This window comes from Tyto alba, unplaced genomic scaffold (genome assembly GCF_018691265.1).
Source record: "Tyto alba isolate M040663 unplaced genomic scaffold, T.alba_DEE_v4.0 Super-Scaffold_6, whole genome shotgun sequence".
Lineage (NCBI taxonomy): Eukaryota > Metazoa > Chordata > Aves > Strigiformes > Tytonidae > Tyto > Tyto alba.
The window spans coordinates 8,757,124-8,777,658 of record NW_024881327.1 but is presented as its reverse complement, the minus strand read 5'-3'; the positions used below and the strand labels follow the sequence as shown (position 1 = coordinate 8,777,658).

Here is a 20,535-nt window from a genome sequence, read left to right as displayed (position 1 = left end):
TGCAGGCCATCATGTGGTAATGTTCTGAAAGCCATGAGAGGACTGAAATGCATAATCCAAGTAAATGTGTCAGTGGTTTCTACTTATGGCCATTGTGCTTTCCTCTCTGCTTTTATTGGCAGCTTAATTTGTGAGCACTTGTGTAATCCCATGTTGCATTTCTATTGGGAGAGAAGAGCAAATTGGTCATGATCTTCTGCAGAAGAGCAAGGCGTCTTTTGCTGTAACAATGCTGTTCTATTGATCTGATTCTTTCCTGCTTTTTAGGAACTGTCTTTCTTGCTTCTTTGAATTGGAGCCGGAAAGCATCTATTCATCAGTTTATCTTCAGCTGGAGTACGTGATAACAAGATCAATAAAGTAGCTTTATGGTCTGATTGTATCACAACACTGCCAACTTCTCCTGTGTTTAATTAGCATTATGTCCATTCATCAAAGAATCATTTGAATCAGTACAAAATTATTGGTAACATCCAAACACTTCTACAGACGTTTTCTTCAGGCATAGCTCTGGTATCATGGTTGCCATCTTATGTACAGCATTGTCAACTTCAGCTGCTTCTTTAAAGCTGCAAATTAATTGTATAAAAACCTACACTTTTTCCCCCAGCTTGAATTGAAAAAACAGTTTGTGAATCTAAAGACCAAAGCAGATTAGATAGCCTGGTCAATGCGGCTGAAATTCTTGTTTATGCATAGGGTGTAGTGTGAGCAGCTGAGAGGAGACCTTGTCGATTATCCCTTGCTGTCCTGTCATTGCTTGTAAATCTGTCATTACTGAACTGAAAGAGTCCAGTCCACTGTTCTGTTTTAACCAATATAAGATCATTTCCCTTTGCCCTGAACGTTTTCATTGCTGGCCTGGATGCTTTAGACAGCTATCTGAAGGCTTGTTGTGTGTCTGCTTGCATGGATCTGGCAGAGGGAGGAGAGTACTGGTATGCTGTCACATGCCTGATCTGTTTGCTGCAGTTTTCAAGATCAAGAGTAAGACCTTGTAAAGCTTTCACTTCCTTTCTCGTTATTCACTAATTCATGTAATTTTTATGAGCCAGTGGTACATGCAGGGCTCTGTGGCAGTAAGAAGGAAGTACTGCAGTCCTTCCCATTGTCAGTTGGAACTGTGTATTGACAACCTGTCAGGCAGGTGCTTTGGATGAGTTGGAAAGTGATGCTGAGACAGCTCTTGTGGTACTATATGGGTCATCAAAATGATCAATTTTTATTTCAGGTTCAGCCACTGACTTGTTCTATGTTTCAGGTAACTTTCTCAGCATCTCGGGTGAATTATTAGTATTGTGGATACAAACTGTACCTTGTGTGTACTGAGACTTGGTTAATATTAAGTTGTCCCATTGGCAATTTTGTTTGCTCCTTTACTGCCATTGTTTTCAGAACTCAAATGCGTCCAGATGTTTAAAACTTCCTTGATTTAGCTGGATAGGCTTGTACTCTTTTCTGGCATAACTGGACTTAATTTGTATTGACTGGTAGTAACAATTCATTGATTCCTACTCCAGTGAAGTTCTGTTTGTCTCAAACAGGAGATCAGTTTAACTCTGCACGGACTTGGAACTGAGGTTCCTAGTGAAGTTACTCAATTTATTTTCACACAGGTTTTAGACCAAGCTACTTACTCTGCCAGAACATAAATGCCAGCTGAGCAACTGAACAAATACATGGCAAAACTCCTGCTTTGTTCATCAAACACCCTGGTGCCACTGTTTTGTTGAATGCAAATGATTTGCTATTGGATACTTTCTATTTTTGCTCATGCTGCATATTATAGCTGAGTGGTTGAATGAAGGAGTTGATATTTATTGTCTTTGCCCTTGGGCTCAGTCCCATCATGAATTTTAAAGATAATTGACCAAGCAGGTCTCTGGCATACCCTGATGAATATCTTCCTTGGAATGTCTTGCAGAATCTGTCTAATGTGTTCCACCTTAAGTATCCAGGAGTTACCTACAAACATATGCTCTACTGCTTTAAATGTACTGTTACATTATTAAACATAAAACCATCTATTATTATGGAATTATAATAGGCATGCAGTTATTGTATTTTAATGTTATTTTATGGTCATTTCTGTGTAGGAAATAAACTATGCTGATATAAACAGTTTTGCAATATAAAACTATTCTGGTTGAAAGAAATAGTTTTGTTACCAGACCCTTATTTGCAAATCAAGTCCTGCTTCTAACATAGGGGCTTACTGATATAAGAGCTCTCTTTAGACCATGTTATGAATCCTTAAAAATACTCATATTCATTAACTTGCTTTTCTGATGAGAGTGGAAACGTTTCAGCATTTCAGTGAAAAACATTTTCACTAGCTGAAAATAACTTCTCTGACACAGTGGAAAGGTGGCATTTTCAATGAATAGTGCTCTGGACATTTTTACAAGATGATAACAGATTCCATCTGTGAGTTCAAATTAGCTGTTCTAGTGCTTGTATTCTTCTTGATGTGAACACATACAGATTTTCTTAAGGGTTTCTAAATCCAGTCACCGAGTATCACAAAACTTCATGTCAGATCATGCAAAGAAGAGAAGTAAAGTAAGCTATTGTACCATTTCTGTTGCACGTTGCCTGTCTTAGATCATTCTCGTATACAGCTTGTGGCATGCTGAGAGACATGTTTTCTTTCTGTGTCTTGTCCAGATCACTTGTTAACTGCATGAGTTGGTCTCTTTCTTCAGCAGTTAAGGGCCAGAATCAAGCCACCTTACTTAAAGCACAAGTTTAAAAATCTAGTGGTTCAGTTCATGCTGTAATTAAGGCTTTTTACAGGGAGGCAATAGCTTTGTTTGCTGAGGGCATGGGTAAGTAGTGAAGGGAAAGGGGTGATCCCAAATGATGATCTGAGAAATTTGAAAATCACGTGGAAGAACAGAACAAGCTTCTCCATGATCCAAATTCTCCTGGTACTTTGTAGCTCTGAGGCTTATGTTTGATGAGTTGGGCCTGCTACAAGACTTTTGCTTGTGTACATTGGTACTTGATAATGTTTTAGCCAAGTTGCTCGTAGCTCTCTGCATCTTACAATCTTATGATTGTGGGGAGCTGGTTTAGAAACTGTCCTTGAAACAAATTTTTTGTTTCAGATTTTTGAGTGATTATTGAGCCACACCCCACCTTAGAGACTGAGGAGCAAAGAAGTCTGACGTGGTATTTGTAATGAAGAGCAAACCAGTTTTGTCTGGATGTTTAAAGTTACACCTCACAGTGGTTGTGTATACCCTAGATTTTTTTCAGGAAGGATTGATTGTTGTCAGTGTGATCCCCTTGTGCAGAGATATGGCAATTGAAAACAGTGCTTAAAATAAAGTTTCTTTTGACATAACTTCCCTCCCTGCCCCCATCTTTCAACTTGCTTTTGTGGGGGCAAGTGTTTGGCAAGGGGCACTAACCCCTGAACTGACATATATGGCAAATCTTGTGCTGATCTGATTAGGATTAGGATCTTGGTGTTGCTCTCTAACGCAGGTTTACTGTTTGGACTTCCTGCTTTTCTGAAAAGCAAGGACAGCAAGTATCTTTAGTTTGTGTATAGTCTTGCAATTTTTCCTCCGATAGTGCTCAGAGTAAAAATTGCTAAGTAGGTCCCTGTGGATTTTATATTGATTTCTTTTGCAGTGGCATGGCTGTTCTTCAAGGTTTATGCCTTCTGCCAGTTGCTTATTCTTCACCTCTTTGTTGTGTTTATGCAGCTGTGAATTGGACCACTGAAAAAGTAAAAGATGCTGGAAGTTGCATTTTGGTTAGATGGGTTTATAGTTGCATCAGTACAGCTATGAGATTGTGAGACTAGAGCAAAGGTGTGGATTGCGAAGTATTGTTTTAACAAGGTTTATAAATGGAGAAATTTTTAATGGAACTTCACCTTTATTGAGAACTGTGGAAGCTTTACTAAGAAGGTGATGTTTGTTTTTTTTTTTTTTTTCCATAAGAGAAGGTGAAAGGATGTGGTTTTATTATTTATCAATATTTTCCTGGCAGTCAGGTTCTGAAGTTTTGAATTACTTATGATCAGTTATATTTTGAGAGAACTGTATGTTTATTAGTGCCATAATAATACTGGAAGCTTAGGATTTTTATTAAACTAGTGAAGAATTTGACCTATGCAGTGAAAGCAGAAACATCATAATTTACTGATGATTCTGCTGCCTTTTGTTGGTTTCACAGCATGCATAAAATGAGGAGACTGGAGATGAGCAACCCAAGCATGTTAATCACGTTCAATCTCTGGCAAAAGCTGCTCATACCTTTCAAACAATTAGCCCCCTTGCACGTTTGGGTTTTGTATTGTTCTGATGTACGTGTTGCTACAGAAGGGATATAAATGCGAAGGGTATGTTACCTGCTGAAGAAGAGAAAGCACGTACGCAACCAAAACCTAGATGACAGTTATCAGGTAGGAAATGGCGTATTAGTGAGTGAGGAAGAGAGAAACCTTTCTGAAGTAACCTTAGTATAAACAGATTCAGCTTAGATTTTCTTTCATTTTTTCATCTGCATCTTTGGTAAAACACAACTGTGCTGTCCGTTTTGGATAAGGTGAATTAATGCTTGTTTGCATTCTGCTTTTTAGTGTCTTGAATTAAGTATTAATTAAGGTAGCTAGTAACAGTGAGGCCTTTTTTACCCAAGGGTTGACCACAACCCTCAGAAGCCATGAGGAGTGTCATATCTCTCCAGCACGTTCTCTGGCACAGCCCCTGTGACCGGGGGGATCTTGGCTGGAGTTGCACAAGGCAGGTTTAGTACTGACAATACATGGCTTAAGGGAGGCAGAAGCAATTTCAGTGATCCTTGGTGACATTGAAGAGCATCTGGCATTCAGTATGACAGGGGTATATGCTCAAACCATAAGGTCACAGACGACTGCCACAGCATAATGTAATATTTTTAACAGGTAAGGATGTGAAATACCAAGGTCTTCAAAGATCTTGCAGTTGCTAGTGTAACTATTGACAGTACTGTGAGCACTGTAATCCAGTAGTTTGGGGGAACAACCAGATTACTTCCTTCCCCCAGTCTGGTTTTGTGACAGTTCATTTCACTGTTCAGTTCAAAACCATTCATTTCACCTTTTTTTTGTTAGTTGTCACACCTTATTTCTCATTATGCTGCTTTCTTGTGGGTTATTCTTTTGTATTCTTAGGCTTTTCAAGGGAAAGTTTAACAGCAGGCAGTATTGTAGCTGCTGTTCCTTCTAAGACTGATCAGGATGGTGTCACCTTGTACTGCAACAAATATTAAACAGAATCTTTTTAGAGCAGTTTATAGGATGAACTTTTTTTATGCTGTTCCCTGTGCTTGCTTCAAGATACATGTGAGCAACGGTGACTTGGGGAGAGTTTCTGGCAATTTTTTTTTTCTTCTACTAAGCATTGCATTGGGCCAGTGTTAAGATGGAAGGCGTTGATGTTTTTTGTTCCTTAAATCCCTGCCCTAGGATTGGTAAGAGTAGGGATTTTCACTTCCCATGACTCGTGTATTGAGCCAGGGGAAGAATTCAGAAGTCAGTACATCCTAACTCTCCTCTGGCAGCTAGTTTAAAAAAAAAGGCAAAAACAAATAAAACCAAAACACCGGGAATGAACTTGTTGAAATAGAGTGACTTCACACGTATCAAATTGTTTGTACTTATGAGCATTGAAATACGAAGAGAGAAATTATTTATTTAAAAAAAAAAAAAGAAATGCTCAGGGAATGCTATATTAGGAAATGCTTTTGTTAGGAATGCACATTGTTTGAAAATAGTTAATGGAAAGAAATAATCATATTGGTGAGTAATCTGGCTTGAAGCCTCCTGGAGATGTTTGACAACATAACTAAAAGGAGAGAACCTTATTTGTTCAGAATGCACACAGGAAATTTTGACTTTTAACCATAAGAAAGTTCTTTCAAAATGCAGCTTGGTTTATATCTGTCCTTTTAGACAGATATATTTTTCCTCATCAAATACCGTGACTGGATTACTGCATGGAAAGTTGCTGAATAGAGGCTGCTCAAGACCACTGGCTGAAGCACAAGAAACTTCAGCTGTCCACATTGTTTTGGTCTGAGTGGCCTCCTCCTTGATCCAATTGACTCAACTGTCAGTGTATTTCCCCACAGTTTGGAGATTGATTCTAGGCTGCAAGTAGGTACAAGTGCTCAGAGGTGGCTGGCTTAGAGTAATCAATCCCGAACTCAGGTACAAATCTGTGGAGATGACAGATGTTCAGCCTGATGATGCTTGGAGTTGGGTAATGGTGCTGAAGGTGTCAGACAAGATGTGTACCCTGGCTGGCACTTTGAATCAGGCAGGGGGTACCTGTGGGACCTAGTGCTGTGAAGCAAACTTTTTTCATTGCTTTGTAGAAATGTCCTCAGCAGACGGTGTATCTGCCTTTAATAGAGCTGCTTACACTAACCTCAGATCTCTCTCTCAATTTTCAGCCTCTGTCAAGGGTTTCCAATGCAGGTTTTTCTCCTTGTGGCAGTCTCTAGAGGTACATGTGCAACACCTGTGAAATCCATGGCCTAATGCTTTTGAGAGCAGTTTGGTTTTTTGGGTGTAAAATTTTCACATTATGATCAGTTGAATAGCTGTAGTAATTCAGTATTCAGTATGTTTTTGAAAACACTTTTTTTATTTATTGAACTTAAAAGACTTGCTGTATAAAGTGTCTTAAGGTTTATCATGATCGTTAGCTTTGCTGAAATACCTTTTAGAAATGCTTAGAGCTATCTTTTTAGTATGAAGTTTATGAATGTTAGGGAATAGATAGCATAGCTAAAGAATTTTCCTCTAAAACTGGAGAAGTACATCAGTAGTTTTGCAACTAATGCTTGTGACTTGTGTCAGGAATTATTTATTTAGACATTTTTCTCTTATATGCTTACAGTATAACTCGCTTAAATGAATGCTTACAATTTAATTTTATTAGGTTGCAGAAAATTTAATAAATTGTCCCTTTCCCAGAAGAATAGAAGTTTAACTGCTGAAGAGTTCTCTCTTTTAATACCCATTATAATGCATAGGCAGGATCTCAATGTGTTGACTAAGCAGTTACAGCAGTCTTCCATATCCTTGCTGGCCCTCCCTTTTTTCTTTCGTATTTGAGGGCATCTCATTTAGCTTTCTACTTTATTTATTTATTCTTCCTTGGATTGGCCTGGCCATTTTGAAAATCTGCAGCCCCAGTCTGCTGTGTGATTCCATTCCCTTATTCCTTTCTGGCTCACTTTTTTTTTTTTTTCCCCCCCTTCCCTCCTTCTTGCATAATAATGACTCTCCCAACAGAAGCAATTAGTGACCCCTCCCTATTTTCAGCTTGCAGGCTTTCAGTGACCTGGTACATTTTCTTTGAAATCGAGGACTAGGCCCATAAAGAAATGGCTAACTGTGAAGCTAGTGTGGTATGGACTAGCTAATGTCATACCAACCAGTGGGAGCTGTAGCAGTAAGAAGTATCCTAAAAGCAAGAGGCTGAGAATTTGTATCATTTAAAATTGAAAATATGTTGATTATATCTATGCCTGTTCGTTGACCCTGTAAATCTTATTCCCTGGATCAGCCTCCTGGAAATGCTAATAAAGTTTTATTTGAAGCAGTCCAGGGTTTTTGTTACCTCTTTGCATCTTGCACTTGAAAAATGTTGATGTCTTGAAATGGTTCTGAATTTAGTAAGTCCTAAAATGTCCAGCAGAGAATATTCTTCTAATGCTCTAACTTACTAGGGCCTTCTGGAATTATGTTTAATGGCATGCTACAAAGCCCTGGAGGGTATGCTTAGTTACTGCTGTCATGGCAGACTTCTAAAAATATGGTGCTCTGGAGGCTTCTGTTAGAATTAAGCAACCTCATAATTTGGTGTTCATTAGTTGAATTTCATGCTTTTCCTTTTACTAGCTGTTAATATGTAACTAGATTGATGGCAACTATGAAACTAGGTTTTCCTTTCCTGCCTTCTTGATGAGCATAAGCAAAAACTGGCATGATTTAAGAGAAATTTACAAAAAAAAAAAAGCTGGCTCTGTAGTAGCTGTAGAGATTATAAAGAAGGCTTGAAGAAAGAATCGTACTATATTGAAAAGGAGATATGGTTACTGTGCCCCAGTAGTGTATATTATATATTTATTCTGATATAATAAAAGTAAGAATACTAGCGTTTTCTTGCAGTGTTTTCTGTGAAACTGTGAATTTTTTTAGGTAATATCATCAGATGGTTTACCATTCCTTTTTGAAGAGGCTTGCATACTGGCTGCTGGCTCCATTCCTGACATTGCAATGAAATTGGGAGTAACCACGGGGCGCTCACTCCAGAAGCCCAGTGAAATCTGGCACAGCAGCAGCCCTCTGCCCTGCACATCTCCCCATGCCCCACAGTAAGCACAGCGGGTGTGGGTTCAGCATATCTGCAGAAACCAGCATCCTGAGAAAGTTTAAAGGCTTAGATGTTCTGTGCTGTCTGGTAAACCTGTAGGTTTGCTTCTGGTATAAGGCCAGGAGCTTCCAGCCTGCAGGTAGGGTGGAGACAATACTACTTTCAAAGCTGGATTTGATGGAAACAGTGAGTTGTAATCTTTCTTAATTTGAACTTTGACTTTCACCTTAAAATTTTGTCATTCAATTAATATAGTGTATTTTATTTTAGAAAATTAGCATGCATGCATGCAGAAATAAAATACTAGCATGCAATTATATGTCTTACTTCATAGCATTTTCCTCTTCTGAAAGGAATGAAATAAAAAAAAAAAATAGGAAACCAAAATGTGTGAAGTTAGTTTGAAGCAGGGAGACATTAGAGGAAAAGTCTTTCCCATCGCAATCAAATAGCTTATTCTTGTAGGACACGTGTTAGTTCCATCAGAGTATTTTTAGTATCAGGAATTTGAGATGACTTAGTTATCTGTCTGAGCATTACTTAAAAATTATGAAATTGGCATAAAGAGTAAATATGAAAGGGTACTGTCAAAACTCTGAAATTTGATAGAGGTATTTTACTGAGGCTCTTTATTTTATTGATAATATCTCAGTGTAGAATTTGGACCTTTTTTATAGTCTGTGCAATAAAGTTTTGATTTGTTTTTTGTAGTCTTTAGGCAGGACTTGAGCTCAGGGAATATCAGATGAATATTATATTTTAATTTGGGACTGTCTGTGCCTAGTCCCTGAAGGCATTGTCAGTGTACAGCACAGCTGGTTAGGATAGTAATATTTTAGGGAAAATTTAAAACTTTTCTTCTTTCTCTCCCTTTCTTTCCAAGGAAATATACTTTTCCATGTTCTTTCTGCCTTGAACAGACCTGTTAACTATCACCTTGGACTTAGTAGGATTAGTAAATACACTGATATGCAGTAACAAGCATCCTTCGTGTTCAGGTATTAAAATTTTTCTATAGTTCTGTCAGTCATTCAAATGCCTTTCAGCTCTTTCAGCTTTCCCTATTAGACTGCCTGAATTTGTGAAACAGGGCTGAAGAATGAGGCATTTCAGCTTTTTTTTTTTTTTTGAGGTTGATTTGGTATACTTGGTATTTGTATCTGAGTAGACAGCCATCTGTCCCTCAGGTCATGCCAATTATGCCAACTCTAAAAGCAGCTAGAGAAATTCAGTTCTTTCATTCAGCGTGCACAACTGCTTCTTTTACCTTTTGTCTCTTAAGGAGGTTGGCCTGGAGTGGTTATCTTCTGTTGCATAACTACTGCTTACCAAATGGTGTTGCAAATGAATGAAGCAAAACCAAAAGCTCATGGCAAGACATCTTCTCTAAGTAAACTTTAACATAACTATTATGGTAGATCTAAAAAGATGGGAAATAATGGAATTACAAGCTACTTTTAATGTAGAGGGGATTACTATATAGTAACAATCTTTTATATTGCTACCTGCAATGATTTTAGGTTTGTACATGGATGGGTGAAGTTTCCAATGGAGGGGGAATTTCTCATTTGTTTATTCTGGATACTCCACACATTCTGTTTTCTTGATTCAAAAGCAATTGCAGGAGGAAGGACTCCTCTCATATTCAACATGACCTGAGAACAGAGCCATGCCTAATTTATGATATTTTAGTCTCACTGTCATGTGTTAGCATGCTAAAGAAGTCAGTATTTTAGGCCTAAATTTAATCTTGAAACACAGAATAGATTGTGTTTGTGGGAGGGGCAAGTAAATCAATATTACCTACATGAATACTCTAGGAAAACATATAAATACTGCTATGAGGGCAGAGATCTAACTTCAGAATTCTTACTCTTTGAGAATCTTTACAGTGCTTTCTTGGACAGTTGTATGGAGAGTCAGATACTTGTTCAGTTAGTTCCCTGAAAAAACCTTTACTTTTCTTTTTTATCACTGACATAAATTTCAATCCAAAACTAAAAAATAACCACTCATTACCTCATCAGTACTTTAAAAAGACAGAATTTGCACACTGGCAGAATTAATAGCATGATATTTTGGAACAACTACTATTCACTTAAAAGAGTAAGTGCACCAGCTCTTCATTTTGAATAGCAAATATAACTTGTTTTGGGTCTCCTTTTTCTTCAGAAAATTATTTTTATTCTCTACCTTCTCCCAAGTTTTTGAACTGACTCTTTCAAAGATTGCATTAAGAATGAGGTAATCTTCTTATGGTAAAATCTGTAGCATGCTTAAAGAGAAGAGTTCTTGTATTGAACGTTTTTCTAGTATATCTATAATGTTGTATTTAAGAAAAAAAAATTCTTGCTAGTACAGAAATACAGGTGGGCCCTAACTCTGTCTCTTCTCTTTTTCTTCAGTCTGTTTCCCATCCGTTTTATGATGTTCTCTTGCTGAAAAGATCTTGTCTAGTCTTCTGAGTTAAAAATTCTTATTCTATGTTTTTTTTTAATCTCTACTATTGTTCTTACCTGTATTTATTGAACCATTGCAGTTTCCCAGTTGCTTCTTCCATGCTCTTTCCAAGTCCCAGCAAACACAATTCCCTGCTTCATATTGCCGAAACAAAATATAGTGACTTGGGGTAAGACATTGCATGCTGCTTTTCTCTTAATTTCACAAATTTAAAAAAAAAAAAAAATTGTATTTACATAACAAGTGTATGTTTGCTGTCTGTACTTTGCTAAGAGTGCATCACATCCCAGACTAAAGTCTCAGTGGTACGCAGGCATCCCAAGAGCAGAGCAGAAGTGACAATACTGCAGTTTGTGGTAGTAGTCTCTACTCCACTGCGAGCATAATTAGCTAGTTTAAAAGTTTACTTTTGTGTATTTGGAGGCCCTGGCAAGTATGTATTTGTGACTGTATATGTAAAAGAAGTAGTATGTTTACCCCATGTAGTATTTTAGAAAGCAATTCTGCACATCAGTGTGCTGCATCCCCCCCACCCCTTCCCCCTCTTAAGTTTTATTGTTTTAGTCAACAGTGATTGAGTGATTTCTTTTAGTAACGTGCTATGCCTTTCTTTTAACATAACAGGTCTGTTTTCAATATTTTCAGATTGTTCTTTGGCTGTTAATCTTTGTATTTTTACTCTCTCTATATTATTCGTCTGCTTTCTGGCTTTACATTTTTTTTTATCTTTCTTTAAAATCTAGAGGAATGCTTTGAAGTACTTTCTCTCCGTGCTTTCTGTCAGTTCCATTTAAGTTTTTCAATGGTAGGTTAGGTTTAACATAGGAAAGAAATACACCTATCTACTGCACATGTCACCCTAAAACTCCCGAACTGCTTTTGTTTAAGCGAAAAGCAAACAAGCCCTTGCCTCTGGCCTGAAACAAAGCATAGTGAGCTTCAAATCCAAAGTAAATAACTTCGCAAAGTTATAAACAATTAAAAAATGGATGTCTTGAATTCTTCTGTAGTGTCACAGTGAGCGGTGCTCATGATAGCAGTAGTTTTCAATACCATTTTTGGTTGAGTGTTTTGGCTGAAAGAAAACTTGAGTGTATGATATTTCTCTTTCAGACCATAATGACAGTGGGCTAACAGCTGTGAATGCTCTTGGTGGTTAGCATGCAAGACCTTGGTTTGGTTCTTGTCCAGTGTACATACTCTAGGGTCTGTTTGCATGGCTTACACCAGGTTTGTAGATGTTTTAATATGCTAGGGAGACAAGCTACGTGTTTGGTGGGATATTGGTGGTTTTAGTGGTTAAGAACAAGGAACCAGAAGGAATATGACCAACCAAAACTTTTGCTGGAAAATAAAGATCCAGTTGTGTAGAGCTAGGACAGTATCAGGCAGGTTTTGAGGTGGAAGATAACTGAAACCTGCTGCTGTTGTGTGTCAGACTTAAATGTTCCTCTTCCAAATGTGCATAACTGACTTGCCAAAGTGGAACCCTAGTAATAACACATGCATAGTATATTATAAATTGCCTGTGTACATCTAATCTGTATCCTTTGATACAAACCAGACCCCAAGGCCTCTGATGGAACTGATGGTTATTATCAGCACACAGCACTTGGCACACACAGACTGCTGCACAAATGTATAGCTAAACATTTTGAGACCTTTGCAAAATAAGAAAGAACATCCCTTCGGGGGACTTTGGATTGAATTAGTGTCGAAGCTAGGCCAGTGGTCAGTTAATTGACCTCAGTGGTCTATAAAATTAAAGGAATTGTTTCCCAACATTCCTGGTTTATAGATGCTAGTTACTTCATTAATCTATCTTCTTGCAGGCTCCTACCATGTTTGCAAACACTGAAAATGCTCTTGTGGAGAGTTATTTTTTTACTTTTTAGCTATTAGTTATTTAGTCTCTCCTGCTTTTTTTGAACAGCTTTCCCCTGGATGACAATTTTTCTAGCTTTCTGGCATCTTGCTTAGGCATGGACTGATACGGAGCAGTCAGACAGACTAGAGACAGGAAACTTTCTAGTACAGTAGAATATCTCTTTCTGGAGTTGTTTTTCACACCTGGTCAGTTACACTCATGGCAGAAGGTTGTTCATGTGTCAGATCAGACATCTCTCTTAAGAAACAGAGAGGGAGACAATAAGTAGCTTTTTCTCCAGATCAATCTCACTGCTATTGGCAGGAGTCAGATTTCTCTTAGGGTGGTGGTTGTTCCTTGTGAAATTATTTGCCAATTCCCTTGAAAAATGTCCCAAGATTGCTTCAAGGATTGAAATCTTCTATCTGCTGCTGTGTACCTTTGCAATCAGGCTTTTCTACAGCTGGTGACTGGGAAAGTCGCTGTATGTGGCCAGATGTGATCCTCTGCTGTCATGCATACATAACACTTGTAAATTTTGCACACACACCCCCTTTTTTTTTTTTTTTTTCTTTTAATGCCCTATAACCTGTCATCTTCCATTTGCCCTTACCTCTCAGTTAAATATTGCATCATCTGTATTCATCCTTCCTCCAACTCCTTTATCCTTGCTGGTTGTCTCTCCTTCTTTCATGTACAGTTATTTTCAGCTGTGTTCCCACCTATGTATCCAATCCTTCCTGCTTCCCTTGTCATAGATTCCTTGCACAGACCCTGGCCATCTGTTCCTTGCTCTTGTATCCTTGTCCTATGTTTGTTTTTTTCCTAGTACCTTGCCTCCTTCTGCTATTCCTTTCCTTATCCTCATCTTTTATTTGTTGTCATGGGAATACCCACTGTGACTTCTAAATACTACACAAAGAGCTGTGGTTTCATTTTATTTTGTAAATTCTTGATAGTGAAGACAGAATTAAAAAAAAAAATACAAACCAATGCAAACAAGAAATTAAAATCTGTGAGAAGGTGGCAAAATCTTGAGTAAAATTGTATAAAAATCATCACTGCTTTTAGACAAAGGAAGATCTAGCCTTGTGGCATGGCAACCTTGCATGTTATATAAGTCAGGATCTGAGAAATTTTTGTAGTTCACCATGTTTGTCACTGTCTCTTTCATGATTAAATGCTGTGGAATATAGTGGATATAGAAAATAATAAAATGCCATACTGGCAAACATGTTTCCAAGCTGGAAACCAGCTTCTATGATTTTATTGCAGTCCTCTGAGAGCTCCTTCTGTGCTTCCATTTTAGAGAATGCAGAAACATTCCTAAAGAATTTAATGAATATGAAGAAACAGAGAAAGCGACACCTTTATGGTCTCTCTTGCAGAAAGCACTGGCTTGTTCTTTGCACTTGTGGGATATGGGCCTAGATAAGCTTCTTGCCTTCTCTGCTTCCTCTGTGAGTTTGTTCCAGAAAAGTTCTTTATCAGAGATACTGAATGATGTCTGCTCTGGTGTTTGTCTTCCCTGGGCTTTGTGAACTGCAAACTGCGTCTAAATACTTGTCCTCTTCTGAACTGTATACTTCTGTTTAGTATGACATAATGTGGGGACTAGCACACTTAATTTTTTAATAATTTTGTGGAAAGCCCAGAAAGAGTACAGTTTAACTATTCACCAAAATTAAGATGTTGGTATACTTCAGGCCACATACTGAAACCCACACTGCCTCTGTGGTTACTTGCACTGACAGGAATGAATAAAAAACTGAACTTATTTTTCCCCGAATTATCTGTGCCTTAACGTTAGTGTAATTTCTATATAAATTGAAGAAAAACTAAAACATTCTTTTTGAAAGGAGACTTTCTTGTATGAGCATACATGCATGAAAACATACTTCTCTAGAAAGAGTAATTAATTTTTAAAAATTGACCTATAAAAAGAACCCCTAAACCCAGTGAACTGCAGTTGGGCTGGGTCCTAATCTATATGGACCACCAGTATGGAGTTTCTTTTTACCATTATGACTGATCTCTAAGACTTAGCAGTAAGTTCTTCCTAATATTTATCATGCATTTACGTTTAATATTTATTTCTGTAAATACGGACTGAACATGAGTTTAAATAGAAATTGAAAAGTGATTATAGCTCCAAAACAGTTCTGTTTGCATTGTATGAATGTGGTCTTGGTGTTTCAGCTGCACAAAAATATAAACGACACAGTTAAATTATAAAAGCTAGGGATTGCAAGAAATGTCTAGGAATGATTTTCTACTCAGTGGGATCCTGAGTGAGAAAGGAAATGTAGAAGTGGAGGCTTCATGTGAGGGGTTTTGGGGGAAGGCAGAACGAAACCTAGGCTCTGACAGCCACCTTCACTGTCTTCATGTTTAGTTTGATGCACTAATTTTCTACCTGATTGGTGCTCAGAACATCTTAAAGGTAAACCAAAGAGTACGTAAGAAGAAACGATAGTATGCTTTAATGCTTTGTGGTTTTTTTGTTTTGTTTTGCTTTTTTAATCTTTTGTGTTGGTTTCAAATGCAGGAACTAATTTCCAAACTATATTTTATTAGATTTTTTTTTTTGCATTCTCACTCATCTTGTCTAATACTTCAAGGTGCTTTGACTAATGCTGATTATTGTGTTCCTGAGGGGCAAGTCATACATCCTGCTCAGCTTAAGACTTTCCACAATATCTCTGGAAAACTTCCAACTAAGCTGGAAGGGCCTGGTTCAAGATGGGTGGCAGGTTAATGGAGAGAGATTTCTCTTTATGAATGATTCCTCCTGGAGTAACAGGAAGATGGAGGGAGTATTCACACCAGCCCTGTGAGACAGCGACTTCTGTGAGGTTCCTCTGCCTCAGGCCCAAAGGAAGGGAACTCTGAAGTCTAGAAGTGTGGGTGCAGCACAGTAAAAGGGGGCCATGGCTTTTCCTGCCTTTGAGCTATAGAGGCTTCTATTCACCAGTATGCAAAAGGGCTTGGGGCCATGCCAATGGCATACCAGACTTTGGGAAGACTGGTATCCGTGGCTGAGCAGGTGAATCTGCTACAGTTTTTGTCACTGCTTCCATTGAATAAAGAGAGCTGGAAAAGGACCAAAGGAAATCATCTAATCCAAAGCCTCCATGTCATGGAGTACTTTGCATAGAGATGCCAGATTATGGTATGAAGTTGGATTTTGGTCCCATGCTGAACATGCAGTGTAGAACAAGATAATGTGGCACGGGAGTGAAAATTTCTTAGACTTTAAGTTGCTTCCTGTGATTATTTTCTGTGATTCACAGCCTCAGACTTGTATTTGGGTGCTTTTGTATTTATTTTGTGCTTATTTTTATTACAGAAGTTATAAATCTATATACTTAAAAGTCTATATCCACTTGTTTATTTAAACATATTTCTATGTATACATATTATAGGTGTGTTTAATGTATGTTACTGAAATAGGTTGATTTTGTTCTTTGTTTCCTTTATCAGTTTGCTGAAAGCAGTCAGAAAAAGAGGCTTTGCAGAAAAGTGTTGAGAAATCAAAAATTGGACGTGAAGATACTGTAAGTTGCTTTGAGGGGTAGGCATTCCTACCAGGAAATAGGTCTACAAGTAAGCACGTTGTGTAAACACTAATGTGGTCATTGGAAATCCATTAAGTATTCTAAATACTGGAGATGAGAAGGGGGCTGAAAAAAAAATCAGATACTAGATTATTCCTTAGTTGGTCATGCACTAATGAGTAAAATATTGACAACTGATTGCTCCAAGGCTGAGAAAATGTGTGACTGCCCAAAGTCTGGTAATCTTTCAGTCTTTTTCAGATTTAAAGGTATCTTAAAACTTGAACTACCCAGAGGTATGTACCAAAGTTGCCAATGATTGCTGAACTGCCAGATTTAGTAACTGCAAATTTAGGTGTCAGTTATTTTTTTTTTTTTTAATCTTATTTATAATCTAGATTTCTAAATTCCTATTCTGAGCAGCCATTTAAGCTTGCTGCTCTTTGCATGCTGAAGCTGTTAACACTGCAAAGTAATATTTAGGCTTCATCTTTACCATATGTATGAAGTTGCATATTAGTTAGAAATACTTCATATGGGATTCTAAATTGCTGATTTGTTTTGAGATGCTCAGTCTAAAGTGGCTTAAACCTCCAAAAAATAAATGCATAAACAGGGGCAGCCAGAAACTTTCTGGTGGAATTGAATTTTGTAATAAAGTGCCAAATCTTAGAATCCAAAATATTTTTATAGAGATACTCTGGGTTTGACTCTAATCAGGGAGTCATGGGCAGGTTTCTCACGCAATTGTGCTTGTCAGATTTCAAAATTGACTGTTCAAGACTTGGGCTTCTCCACCATGTGGCCTGCCGTAGTCACAAGAATCTATTGGTCCTGGAAATCCTGTTCTGACTGATGCTTCTAACATTTTGGTTCCAGATTGTACATCAGGAAGAAGCCCTGAGAAATCTAGATTATGATGTAGGTCTCTGAGCAGCTGGCCTCCATACCCCAGCATCTGGAAGCTTTTGATTTCCAATCTTCATTTTCAGAACGTGCTGAATACAAACTGTTGGGAAATGCTCTGGGAATGTGGAAGTTTGGGGGGGAGGGAGGAGGGAACAAAACACCCAAACAAAAACACCCCCCCACACACCCCCCCCCCAACCCCCACCCCTCCCCCAAGAGAAAAAGCACCTCAGACTGCAGGGATGCCATGGAAATTGCCACTGCTAAAAACCTGATGGTTTACAAATTCATGCTATCTAGCTTTTTCAGGCTACCCAGTGCCCTAGCAGGAGTTCTTTGAATCTCAGCCAGTTAGTTTGGCTGTAACTACAGACTGAATTAGAAGTATGTGCTGAGCTGGCTATGGGAGAGCTCATGTTGAGTCAGTGTCTGCAGATCATTATTGATCAACAGAATATTTGAAGTCGATATTGTATACTCTCCCAGCAAAGATTACCATGTCGTAAATATCTGAATTTACTTTTGAGACCACTGCTCTTAAATGGTGTGGAAAAAAGGAAGAGAAAAATAAATTCAGAGGGTGTTCATACACGGCATCCCGATTTATGGAAGTGTGAATGATAGGTTTTTCTGCAATGCTGTCTTTAATTACAAGACTAGCACTCCTAAATATCGTTTGACCTTTAAGCCCAACAATTAAGAGATCTGATTGGAGTTTGTCAAACCACACTGAGTTCAAAGGTTATCGAGAATTGTTCTTTTGTTTATCCATTTTAGCCTTAGTTTTTTTCCTTCTAGTTTGTACTCAATATCATTTGGTGTCACTGAGTTTTGTGTGTGCAGAAAATGTTCAACTGGTTCATTGACAGAAAGCAGTAGTGAAAACAGCTTTTAAATTTACATATTGTTATTTTTTGAAAAACTTTCTGTTCAATAATGACTGATTTTTATTTTTGGGGGTTTTTTGTATCTCCCAACATACTTCAAATCCTCAGGCAGAACGTGCAGCTCTAATAGAGGAACTTGCTGCCCTTCGGCAGAAAAAAGAGCAGTTAAAGGCAGAAATAGACAAATACAGAGAATGTGATCCAGATGTCGTTGAAGAAATGCGTAAGTTGTATATTGTTTAAAGTGAACTTTTGCATGAAAAGGTCTGCACTTCTTTAGCTTAAAATCTGGTATGCAGAGATAAGCCAAAGAATAGCTGCTTTTCTTTTTAAAGCTGTAATCAATATAAGGCAGGTACACTGACCGTTTTTTTTCATGTTCTGTTGTATTGTATAAGGGGGCTTTTATTGATATTTACTCTGCCAGCAACTGAGCAGTTAACAAACAATTCTAAAATTGAAATATTCTGATGCATTAGCATTAATATTAGGACCATTCTTTCTAGAACTATATCGATTCTATAACTTTTATGTGTGCTGAACCTTAGAATGGGTGTAGGAAGAGTAGCCTCTGACTCCCATTTATCTTCAATTCCATGCTGGCAAAAAATCTTTCTACTTACTTTGTCTTGCCTATTCAGAACATAAGGATTTAATTAGAGACACTTAATTGTCTCTTATACATAAGTATGGTATTACAATATTGACTTACTGTTTGTACTGTCTCAGACATGCAGGGTTTTGGTTGGAGCTTCTAATTCTAATGGAATATAAGGAATGATGAGTGACCTTAATACAGAATTGGGCACTGAAATGTACTTAATATTCTGGTCCTTAGCATGAAAAATGAAAAGCATGCATGAAATCTTATTGAATTTTCTCTACTTCAATTTTCATGTTTTATTTATTAGGCTCTTATGTTGCTACCCAAACACCACTGCATAGTCAGTTGCTGTAGTGCCAAAATGCCATTACAGAGTGATGAGGAACAAGCACAGACCTTTTTCTGAGAAGATATCTGACTGAATCTTTCTCTTTCCTTACTCTTCTAACAAAGTCCACAGCTTTAGAAATGTGCTGAGAAAAGCCAGGAACATAAACGGAGTTGGCAGCACACCCCAAAATTGGACAGATATTATTTATTTTGAGGGGCTATGACATTTTTTGTCAGCTCTGTTATCTTTCCCCAAGGATATAATGTTATGCCAGGGAATAAGCAAACTCGAGACCTGAGGTTAGTTACTGTGCCGTAAATCCTTTGCTATGTGCTCTCCTGAGGACAAGTAACAGACAGATTCCAGCTGATTCCAGCTGTAAAAATGAATGAGGTTAGGCAGACACCGACAGCAGAGGGATTCATTGTGCCAGGTATTTTAACTGCTGAGATACCCTTGCACTGAATGATTTGAGAAGCCTGTCTTTTGAAGCAGTTGAAGTGAGCGTGTTCCTAAATACTAGGCACAAGGGGTCAAATCACAGCTTGAATGCTAGGGCAAACTGCATTAGCTGACAACATGGAGACTAATATCCTGGAAAAAGGGAAAGGGAAAGAAATATAATCATTAATTGCTTCAGTCATAATCTTCCTTGTGTGTGTGAAAGTGTGTGGAAGATCCACGTGAGCTTCCGCAATGGAGGGATGAGCATTTAAGGGAGTTGGTGAGGTTAGACTTCTTAGGCTACTCGTAGGATTCCCAGGCAGTAGTGTGATGAAAACAATTTGTCCCTGACCTTCAATTGAAAAGTTTTTGCTGTGTTATATGTTTTATCAGCTGTTGTTGCGCTGGCAGTGCACATTGCTGCTGGCAATGTATAAATGAATAAATGGTGATGGTAATTTTTGGGACTTAATGTCTTTGTCAAAACTGAATGAAATATTGCAGGCTATAGGGGAAAGAGAAGGAAAAAAAAAAAAAAAGATAAAAAAAAAAGGTTGGAGGGACATTTCTCTTGTTCTGGACTGCAGGGAAATGCAAAGGGAAAACAAGACGCAGGAAGTTACGGCTTTTAGTGTTAGAAGGCAATAAAGAATCTCAGGCAATGGAAGGTGTTCAGCTAGATGTGAAAGTTACTGCTGCTGTTTCACAGAATAACCTTATAATCAAAGTTATTGGTTCACAGATTTTAAAGCATTTTCAAGCTGGATTTTCTAGTAGCTGTACAATTTAGATAACATAATCCTTGTGATTATTATCAGTTAGATCACCTTAGCAGATTAATAACTCTCTCTTACTTTCATGTTGAGTCAGAAATCAGAGGTGGCTGTTATGTTATATAATTGCACTCTTTTTAAGAGTTGCCTTGTTCAATATAATATGTTTTATAATGTACAGTTGTCACTTTCTACATATGGGTTTTCCCTCTTCTTTCTTAATGACTTCAACCTGTAAGGAAATCTTTCTGATGCTCAGTATAAAATTTCACTCTAATTTCCCAGCCCATATCATGAGCTGCCTTGGTTTTTGTTGTGG

At 37.9% G+C, this 20,535-nt stretch overlaps 1 protein-coding gene across 1 annotated transcript in view; it reads left to right on the top strand.

The window, feature by feature from the left end:
- MND1 (meiotic nuclear divisions 1) overlaps positions 1-20,535 on the top strand; it is a 45,509-nt gene that overhangs the window by 5,450 nt on the left and 19,524 nt on the right. The window contains 3 exon segments of the mRNA XM_042808433.1: positions 16,195-16,219; positions 16,222-16,268; positions 18,173-18,287. Coding sequence (XP_042664367.1) covers positions 16,195-16,219; positions 16,222-16,268; positions 18,173-18,287 — 187 coding nt within the window.